This window comes from Doryrhamphus excisus, linkage group LG16, assembly GCF_037039965.1.
Source record: "Doryrhamphus excisus strain RoL-2023G ecotype Guam linkage group LG16, RoL_Dexc_Guam_v1.1, whole genome shotgun sequence".
Classification (NCBI taxonomy): domain Eukaryota; kingdom Metazoa; phylum Chordata; class Actinopteri; order Syngnathiformes; family Syngnathidae; genus Doryrhamphus; species Doryrhamphus excisus.
This window is the reverse complement of record NC_136372.1, coordinates 509,504-520,308: the sequence shown is the minus strand read 5'-3', so window position 1 is coordinate 520,308 and position 10,805 is coordinate 509,504. Positions and strand designations below refer to the sequence as shown.

At 51.5% G+C, this 10,805-nt stretch overlaps 1 protein-coding gene across 2 annotated transcripts; it reads right to left on the bottom strand.

The window, feature by feature from the left end:
* Nucleotides 1-3,606: 3,606 nt before the first annotated feature.
* Nucleotides 3,607-9,140, bottom strand: foxk2b (forkhead box K2b). 2 transcript variants are annotated; one of them, XM_078797139.1, is made up of 9 exons: nucleotides 8,491-9,140; nucleotides 6,527-6,721; nucleotides 6,175-6,328; nucleotides 5,945-6,091; nucleotides 5,670-5,863; nucleotides 5,398-5,597; nucleotides 5,076-5,312; nucleotides 4,809-4,964; nucleotides 3,607-4,723 (listed from the first exon to the last, which is right to left on the bottom strand). In XM_078797139.1, exons 1-9 carry the CDS (start codon nucleotides 8,781-8,783, stop codon nucleotides 4,533-4,535), a joined length of 1,767 nt encoding a protein of 588 aa, XP_078653265.1. In that variant the 5' UTR covers nucleotides 8,784-9,140; the 3' UTR covers nucleotides 3,607-4,532. The 2 variants fall into 2 exon arrangements, with proteins under 2 accessions (XP_078653265.1, XP_057904463.2); XM_058048480.2 differs by having other exon boundaries at nucleotides 4,809-5,000; nucleotides 8,491-9,127.
* Nucleotides 9,141-10,805: the final 1,665 nt, after the last annotated feature.

Genomic DNA, 10,805 nt, shown 5'->3' with positions numbered 1-10,805 from the left:
GACCAGGGGAAAAAAGTGCATCCAAAGTCCCGGCGGTTACGTAACAGGCTCACATTCCAGGTAGGATTCCAGGCTGGGCCCAGCGCCGATCCTTTTACCACAAAAACACAAACCGAAAAAAGGAGGCTACAAATAGCCGCCGCACCCATGTGACGGCTGTTAGGGGCGCTACACTTCCTGTGGAAGCGGGTCGGCCTGACCCGTATCATACATGTTCTGCTGCTTGCGGACTAGAGGCGTCTTTGATGGATGTGGGTCTGTGCGTGTCACCGCGCTCCTCATAGCTTCCACTTGCTGAATAATACAAAGCAAACACTGACCTACTTTCCACGCAGGGAACAAGCCACAAGCAAAACACGGAGCCGGAGCCGCTCTGGAGGCGGACTGAGGGCGGGGCCGAGCACTGACGGACGGCCGGGAGCGGCAGTCGGGAGTCGAGAGGGGGCGGGCCCACGTGGGGAGAGCGTGACTAGTCAGCGTGCTCGGCCACGTGAGCTGTCGGTCCGATCCGGGCTCCCGAGCCGCCTCTTGCCGCGCTCCGCAAATGTGATTAAACAGGCAGGCACAGGAATACTGCAGAGGCCCCCATCCTGGAGGCCTCCGTGCACCAGGAATGTTTTTCTCAGAACCTCACACTTGTCACATCGTCAATCTGGACCAAACACCCACCTCGCAGCCGGTCACATGACCTGCTTTCTGGTTATGGCCGAGGCCCACAATGCTCACTTTCAATAGGAAAGGTTATTCTTTTTAATGATGACCCCGCCACCCCCACTCCGGTGTCAATCATTAGCTTCACCCGACAGGACTCCTACCTGCCACCAGACTCCGCCCACATTTCCTCCTGCCGATCATTCCAGGGGCTCGGGGGCCACATGGAGGTCTGTGGCGCAAAAGTAGGCCAGCACAAGCCCAGTGGGTCCAGAACCTCCCCCCCCCTTCCTCCCTCCACTCTTCACCTGCCGGAGATGGCCAAGTCTTCTGCTGACAGGATGAGCATTTTAGCATTAGCATCACATTCCTTGTAGCTTCCGTTTGGGGGGGGGGGGGGGGGGGCAAAGGGACGGAAAGGTAAGAAGACTGCAGCAAGGTGCAGGTGTTCGAGTACGCTTGCGTACTTACACTTAGTCTTTTAAGTGCATAAGTGCTGTTCATCAAAATGCACCACACTCAAAGATGAGTGGACACTGACCACCCTCAGTGGTCGCCATCTTGGCAACAGGGCGGAAGCGGAGGCGGCCGGTTACCGGTTAGCAGGTGGGAAATTCCCATTTGAAAAATTGATTGGAGACGGCAGTAGCAACACGTTTATCCAGATTCTCACCACCCAGAGGGTGTGAGGTCATCCTTGCCATCCGGTTAGTTCCATGCTAACCATTCTCAAATCCACACTTGCGTACGCCTTTAGGCCAGGCGGCCATCTTGGACTATATTGGGAGGTCAGATGACAGCATCCAGGCAAACAGGAAGTCGTTGCTGGAAAAGGACCCGGAGGCTTGTTTGATTGCGTCACATGGGCGGGCCGTGCATGTGTGGTTGTCATGGTAACGGGCCAGGACAAGCGCTTGTGTCATGAGGTTTGACCATGTGACTGGATATTGGATTTATTTATTGACACAATAAATAAAAACTAAAACCAATAAAAAATAAGTGTCTTCAATTTTTAAAAATCTATTTCATTTTCAAAAATAGTTGAATACCCTTATTAAAATAAAATCTATAAAAATATATTTAAATATTTACAGTTTTATACATTATTTTGATATACTTTCACAAATAGATAAATATAAAAATAATAAAGTAGATTTTTTAAATAAAATCATATAAAAATAAATGTATGTTGGATTTTTTCAAATTAATTTTTACCGCATTTAATATATTTTTAAAAATTGTGAAATAAATGATCCGGAGGAAATTAACAGAACATGTGAAAAAAAATCATTCAAAAACATTGAGATTTTTTGTTTTATTTTGAAAAAGAGGAGGCTGCACGGCGACATGCACATCTAATCCCAACATGTAACAACCCCTCCCCTCCCACACACTCAACCCACCACGTCACATCACACTCCATCAACAAAGATGGCTGCCACTGGTGTCTGTTGACTGAACCCTGACATGTGAACTCAGCACTGCCACCCTGTGTCCAACAGGAGCACTACAACCACTCTACACTGACTGGACACTTCACAAAGTCCACCGTCATCTAATGACACTCACTGACACTTGGGAGCCCATCGTTAACGTAATAATGGCGTGGTAATGATGGTAATTATTCCACAGTCGTGGTTGCCGCACTTCTCAAGTCGTAGGATTTGTCTTAAAATGAGAAGGGACAGTCTGTCCTTCCACAGCATCCTCCCATGCTTCACACGGACAGTTTCTGTGGCAACTAAGAAGCTGCACATCGAGACTATTTCTAGAGGATAAGAGTGGAGGAATAGAGGTCAGAGGTCAGCTGATAAAAGAGCAGTCACGGGGTGCCGACTACAAGAACGCTCATTAGTTGCTCTCCTTTTTTCCTTCCTTAAGAATATCGCCATGCCAGATGGCCTCCTCTTCCTCATCCAATCCAGCGTATCAACATTCCACGGAGGCAGGCTCAACAAGGTGGTTGCCATGGAGACGCCACCTACACACACAGCGGTGAAGGATGCTGCAGCAGCCTTAGTCAGCCAGCCCACACATGTTACTACATGATACATGCGTGCTGCTACATGGGATGGCACGCTGCTGCATCCTGGGGCCAACCGGAAGTAGTTCACATCATTGTCAGCCGCTGAAAAGGCAACAAGATCTTAGCTCAAACACGGGCCAATAATTGCACGCTTTGGCGCCCCCGTGTGGGAAGAAGTGTGTACTGCGTGGCTCTATTTGGCAACTGACGTCTGTTGTTTACTGTGCTGACTAACAAACATTAATTGTTCAGTATGCTGAATCCCTGTATGCTGAAACTACCGCAATGGACTATGTTCACAGTTACAGGTTATACTCAACCGGTTTACGATTTCCTAAATAAAGTCTTTAGCATCAGAGCCCCGAAGACATGAAATAGTACTCGAGTCCATTTGACACTCCTATTCTTAAGGTTGCTCAGGCTACGGGATCACTGTAGGGACATTACAGACGACCGCCATAGCTAGCAAGCTACGGAGCTAACTAGTTAGCATCGGCAAAATACTTCTTCTAAAATGTAGTGTTTCAAAAGGAGTGGGAAGAACTACAAAAGAGACAAAAACTTACCACTTCCAGGGGGTATGACCATTTTTTCACTCGATGTCAGCCACGGCATGTCAGCTAGGCTATGCTAGCTAGGTAGTCTGACAGTTGACAGCAGATCGGCCATTTATTCCAATGTCTCATAACTTGTCTTGCAATGTTTTGGACTCATAGGACATAATCAACCACCACATAGAGGAGTCATGTTCGAACTGCTAGCGCTGGGGTGTCAAACTCAGAGCCTAGGTCAACGTTGGGGGCCAAAACTCAGAGCCTACTTGAGGTTGGGGGCCAGGTTTGACCCATGTGCTGTAAAGCAAGGTGCTGCCCCCTGGTGGTGAGACGTGGCCACACATCTTGTAGCAAGAAGGGACAAAGGGCTTTACAGACTTTAAATTAATTTATTAAAAAAAAGCATTTCTCCACTGAAGCTGAACAAACGTTTCTTCTTTGACTATGTTTGGAGGGTGTACAATCAGAGCCAAGTCACAGGGGTCTGCCAACAACACGACAAAGGAGAGAATGTTGGAGGAAGAAAACATGATGAAAAGGACGACAAAGGAAGTGGAAAAAAGGAAGTGGAAACACAAACATTTCATCAAGTGCAGGTCTGCTTTGGATTGGTTTTTTTTTTTTCTTTTTTCTTCCGTCGGGTTCAAAGTCGTCGCACTCATGCAGGATCAACGTGGCGTTCCAAGTCGCTAAGCTTTTCACGTGGATGGCGGTGGGGGGTTTGGGGGGGTTTGTTGCCACACAAGTCATTATTTTTTTCTAGATTAGTCACAGAGCTCACGTCTTTATTTCAATGATGCAAGTTCGTGAAAATACCTTTAAAAAAAAAAAAAGAACTGTCCTATGCTCCACGCGGCCACGCTGCTGCGGGACAGGAAGTTCCGAGCTGGGCGGCTAGCTGCCAAACCTTCGGGAATATGGACTCCCTTTCTGATTGTTGATGGTTTTCATGATGGTCGCCACCTGCCCGGTGGGTTTTGGTGACACTGGAGGGTGGGGCGGGGGGCGCGCCGGGGTCTCCTATCTGCTGAGGTAGATGCGACAGAGAGGTGGCGTCCGGCTTGAGCGGAGGCGGGACCACTCCAGGACAAAAGTCAGCTCTTAAGGTGGATTTAAGGCTTCCTGTGGTCGTGTTGCGTCAGCGGCCCTAAGTTCCAGTTCTTTGAGTCCACAAGAGTGAAAATGAAGAGATTCCTCCTCGTTTGGCACCTCGGGGTCGGGAGGCAGGACAAGTAAAAGAAGCAACGGAGGTGCGTGGGGGGAGGAGTCACGTTTTGGGGGTGTGGCCTGTGGGATAGGAGCTAATTGAGGTGGCTGCTCGGGTTGTTACCAGCCGACGAGTCCACAGGCCTCGCCTCGTCCTCCGCTTTGACCCGCTTGGCGTCGGGCGCCCCCGCCGCCTGCTGGTCGCCGTTCTGCCGCTTGGTGGGGAGGGACGCGGAGGCAGAGGCGTGGTCCGCCAGCAGGTGCAGCGGGCTGGCCACGGTGGCAGCTGAAAAAGAGCGAGAAACGGCAGCGTTTACGTACCACGCCATATTTTGGGACAGCCTAGCGCCGGGTGCGCCATGTTAGCTCACCGGCGCTCTGGATGGCGGTGGTGATGCTGTGGGTGCCGTTCTGCGTGATGGCCTTGATGGGCAGCTGGTGCTGACCCACGGGCGCCTGCTGCACGATGGTGACAGTCTGCAGGGGCGTGGCTGCCTGGGCGCTCTGGATGATGCGACTGGCCCCGCCTGTGGAAGTGATGGTAGACACCCCTTCCACTTTGACTGACCACACGCACGCACACGCGTGTTAGCTAACATGCCAAATGTCGCTAATGTCACACGGCCGGAGCAGCTCACCTTTGACCTCGGCGTGCTCGCCATTCTCCTGCAGTTCACTCTTGCTGATGATGGCGGCCGGCTGGGCGATGACGGTGGAGCCCGCCGGGATCTGCTGCAGGACGTGGACGGTCTGAACCGCTGGCTGGGAGGCGCTGGCGCTGACAGGAGACGCCATGGTGTAGGTGACGGGCTTCAAGGTCTGAGGTAACTGACCCTGGACAGCGATGAGGACCGGCTGGTTGCTGACGGGGGATCCTGGAAGACCACGTGACGCCATTGTTGGTCTAACGGGAATGCTCCCCAAGTCACGAGATATGGCCACCCCTGTCCTAAGGCAAACCTGATGTCGTCTGTGCAAAGCGAGCCTCCTGGATCACAGCCAGCTTGGGCTGCAACGCCGTGGTGACAACGGCGGTGGCCGAGGAGGTGTCCACCTCCAGGGGTACAGGGGAGCCCTCTCGGGACAGGCTGTCGGGCGTCTGCACGCCACTGGAGTGGGCGGAAAGGACTCCCGAGTGGTTGGGAGATGCTGGAGCGCTCCTGAAGGAAAAAACAAGTTAGTTGGTTTCCGTGACAACAGAGCTGGAAAAAGAACGCTGGCTGTTCCCCAACCTGGAGGAGAGGGGTCCGTGCGGGGTCCTGAAGCAGGGGACGCCCCGGGGCCGTCGTTTCCTGAAGGCCTGCTCGATGAGCTTGCCCTCGGAGGACGGGTCTATCCTCCAGAAGGAACCTTTGCCGGGCTCCTCCTGCGAGCGAGCCACTTTGATGAAGTAGCGGTTCAGCGACAGGTTGTGACGGATGGAGTTCTGCAGCGGCGAGGACGAGGGGAAGGACAGAGACGTGAGCGGTGGCTTCGGTTTGTCGGGGGTGCTGTCAATCAAACTGACCTGCCAGCCCTTGTCTGCGGTTCTGTAGTAGGGATAGTTCTTGGTGATGTGGTTGTAGATCCCATTCAGGGTGAGCTGCTTGTCCTGCGCCATGGTGATGGCCTGCACGATCAGCTGAGCGTACGAGTACGGCGGCTTGGAGTCGTCCTGCGTATGAAAAACAAAACAAACGCCCCAGCGTCAGGGATTGCCGCCTGGAACCTTTCAGTCCGACGTGGCGTGGCGCTCACCTTGGGACTGTCCTCTCCCGACGCCTCCTTGTCGTTGTCTGGCTGAGAGTTGTCGTTGATGAGCTGCAGCTCGGCAGAGCTCACCATGCGGCCCCCCATGCGGTAGCCTGAGGACCCGGCACCCCGTGGGCTGGAGGGGCACGAGTTAGCAGCACTGGGGGGAGGGACAGGTACACGACTTGACTTTCCAAGATGAACGTATAACGTGTGGTCATGCAAGTCCAATAGGTTAGACAGAGTTGGCCTGTCATGATCTGCTGCCAGCTGGTCTCCAAGGTCTCAGGACCCGTGCCAGCCAGCATGCCCTCTCTGTGTGCCGTATGTGGTGGACTTGTTGAGGTCCGGCGGGTACCTGATGGTTCCGGTGGGCGAGGGCAGCGGGCTCATGAGGTGGGCGATGTTGTCTGGAATGTTGATGGTCAGCGGGGAGATCTGAGGCTGCACCGGCTTGACGGGAGACTCGGGAGCTTCACGCTTCACCTTCTTCCCGCTGGACAGAGCCGTGAAGGTGATCTTGATGTTGGTGCTGGGGAAGCGGAACGTGCATCTGGGGGAGAGGAACGTATCGGCGTTATCTCTGAGTGGAAGCTGGTTTCACTCGGAGCAATGGCGTCGCCGTCTCCTTTGTCATATTAAACAAGAAATTCTTAAAAATAAGCACAGAAATGGTTCTAGACATACTTGTTTTGTTGTGGCATCATGGCTATTTATTGAAATTCACCAATATGTTATTATGTAATCCCCCCACCTTCAACCTACCACAAATAGAATATAGTCCTGCAGCAATATGATGAAAAGTGAAAATATAAATAGAAGAGAGAACACACAGTTGTTCATCAATGAATGAATGAGAGGATGGACCGGATGTCCTTCATTCTTCATACTTGGCATTCTGGATCACTGTATGCTTTGGAAATGCCACTGGTGTAGTTTGCCCCCCTTACCACCCCAACCCCCCGTAAGAGGAGGACGCAGGTGTCCAGTGACAAACGCACACGAGGACGCCAGCAAACAAACAAACAAAGCTGATCAATCGAGCAAGACTTTCACTTCATTTTCGCCCCCGCCCGCCCGTCCCACGACAACAAAAGGGGAATGTCAATCAAAGAGGACAGTGAGACAGGAGGGAGGGAATGTGAGAGAAGAGAGCGGGGGGAGGGCGGGTCCTTGTGTTTACACCGGCAGAGGAATCCCAGGAATACCAACTGTCCCGCCACGCCAGTCCCCCCGCGTTCCTCATCAACATGGAGGATGTAAACATGACCTCACGCCCCACACGCGACTCACGCCACAAACACACGTGGACCTCCACAAAATACACTTGGTGCTACTTGTTGGCCCTCGCTCATTAAAACATTGCATGAGATCGTACCAACTCCGTACTGTAGATGGCATCTTAACACGCCTGCTCTGCCAAACAATAAGAACACGTAGCATGAGAAACCTGTGTTGTTGACCGAGCCATTATATATATATATATGTATAATTTTTTTAGCAAGTATTCAAGCACAGCACAGAAGAAATGTCATTTCTTTTTCTACACATATTTTTCGCTCAGCTTTTGTCTCCCACAACATTCAGAAACATTCTATGCACACGTGTAGGGTACTTCTATTACACTTGTTATTTTGTTAATCCTGCCAAAAAGACATCTCCTGATTCACGCCAATCTAATTTTAAATATAAATAATCTAATTTTCTATTTGACGGAACAAGATGCTTTGTTGCCATGGTGGCCAACAAGGCTCCCTATGGGAGATAATTCCTCATCTCATGATGACCTCATTGACGGCAGCCCTCCTAGCTAGTAAACATAGGGGACAGTCGGTATGTTGAGGGGTCCGCTGAAAGAGTCAGGACGCCGGCTGGGCTTTTGTCAGCCGGCAGGGCGGAGACGCTTGGGTTTGTTTACGTTCAGCAGCCCCATTCACAAACACGGCCAAGCTGATGCTAGCTGCCGGCCAACACGTCCGCTCGCACGCAACGACGGGCGACAACAGCACATCCAAAACACGAGTCACTGTAGATAAATAGGCACTATGTGGGGGCAATGACAGGAGTATTAACGTCAGCTCGATCTAGGCCCGAACACGTTGCGAGGGGAGGCTAATGGCTACTGTTGCTAACACGAATGTCAACAAAGAAGATGGCTGGGGAGGACGGGTGCACTCTAAGCTAACATGCTAAAACATGTGCTCCCCTGGCCCTCCGTGTTAGCAAACACTGCAGCATTCACAACAATAATAATAATAATAATATCCATTCATCCACCGGCTAACGATCTCGCCTCCACCTCCACACGGAGCGAACACTCACATCGGTGGCAGCTGCAGAGGTGCGGCGCCCCGGCGGAGGAACACGCCGTCCACGAACACTCCGTTCTTGCCCAGGCACCGCAGGTAAAAGTCTCCGCCGCCGGTGCCGTCGTCGCTGGCGGTGAAAATCTCCAGGTGCCGCCGTGAGATGAAGCTGGAGTGGCCCATGCTGACGTCCACGGAGCCCTGGGAAGAGTTCCTCCCGATGGTCACCGACCGCTTTTTCATCAGGTACTCGAACTCACGGCCCTCCAGCCGCGCCACCGGCCCGGACGACGCGCTCACCGCAGCCATGTTGGCGGTCGATGCGGGGACAAAATAAAAAGAGAGGGACGAGGGGACGCGGTAGAGGCGTTAAGTGGCCGAAGCTACAAAGGGGACATGAATTAAAAGAGGACTTAGGCGGGGACCATGTAGGCCGGGACAGCGGTTCAGACCACCGCAGACAGAAAGGCTAGCCAAAGCGTCCTACCAAACTCGGGGGGTTGGATATGCGTCTGCTGACAGCGTTCTGCGCCAATCGCGCTCCGGGGCGGTGATGCAGCCGTTCGGGGGCGACCAATCGGAGGAGAGCATTAATCCGGGGACACATTCAAGGTCGGTTGGGGAGTACAGTCAGCACATATGCTTCTCGTGAGCGAGGACGTGCACAGCAATGGCGGCTAGCTAGTGATTACTCCACAACATGACCTTCCATGCAGACTAAACAACTAACCAACTCACCACCTGGCTCGGTTACCATGGTGGGTCTTAAAACCAAGGCTCGTACACGCCTGCTCGTGCACGTTGCTACTCTTGCACCTCGCAGATTATACATTATTATTACTTTGTAGAGAATGTGTATATATAGCCCTATATACACGGGCAATACTGATCCCTCCTGCTGTGTCTTCTTTTTCTCTGGCAAACGGGGTGTGTTAAGAAGCAGAGTTATGTTGCCATCTACTGTACGGAGCTGGAATTATTTTTTGTGCCCCCCCCCCCCCCAGTGGTAAACACTGGACAAGCTCCACAACTTTATTGTGGAGCTGCAGTCACGTGGTCTGTCTATGCAAATCAATTCTACTGTAATATGCCTGTATTTATAGCAGAATCTGAACCAAACAAATTAAAGAAAGAACAGCAAAATGTACGAAGGATATGAAATTAATCATTTGAAAAAACGTCGAGGATGCTTACACCTGTATTGACGTTGCAAAATGTTAAACACCACCAGTGGCCACGAGAGGGAGCCATTCACTCGCACAGTGCTTTATATTATAGTTACGTCATGGTGTGGCCAACAGAGCAGAATAATGAACACATCCTCAGTTCCTTTTTTCCTTCTTCACTTTAATCATGTTAAAGGTGTAAATAATACACAATCATTATTGGCGGTGCGTATGGGAGCACCCTGATTGGCTTGAAATGATGTTTACTATGAGGACAATTCTTGTGAAATATATTTCCCAAGACTGAAGGGCTGACGTAAAGGGTGAGGCTGAGAGCGGACAATAAACCTCCGTGACCTTTTACCCCGCTGGCGGCACCACCTAGAAAGCTAACAATAATGCTGTCTGTCTGGGACGCTGTTAGACCATATCCTCTTCATGTTTTTATGCCTGACATGGAGCTCTTTGTTGTCTTTCCGCTGGGGACACGTAGCATTGCCGCTAACGGACATCACTGACCCAAAACGTACCATGACATCATGAGTCTTGATGTTTCCAGTCAGAATGAGGGTGAAACATGAGGACAGCAGGACCGCGAGGACGTGCACCATGGAGACCATTCAGCCAAACAAACATCAGAGGAGGAGGCAGGCGTCCCTCGAGGAAAGATGAGCAAGCAGTACTTTGCATCTCTTTGCAGAAAGAGAGCTCCATTACGCCTCCCCTCCACTTCCTCTCCGAGGGCCGGGAAGCAAATGGACACCATTAAGGATGCCCGCCATGAGAGGACTAATGGCGCCCTGACTGTTGATTTATGTTGCTAAGAACGGGGCGTGTTTGTGAGGCTTCCTCTCTGGATGTCCTCACGTTAGGACATTTAAAAGCTGGAATATAACACACCTGGTCTGCCAGAGAGTAAGAAGATGTAGCAGGAAGGATAGGTCTTGCTGCTATATTTAGCTACTCCATATACTCTTTTCAACAACGCAACGAGCAAGAAATCTCCGTCTGTCACAGTAGGCGTTCCTTATTTTCTCTGCGTTATTGTCCAATACAAATGTTGACAGGTATGGATATTGGCCTGCTATTAGCTGTCAATCAAGCCAGGAATAACCCCGCCTCTTTGGCTCGGTCAGCTGCGATAGGCTCCACCTTCGGAGAATGA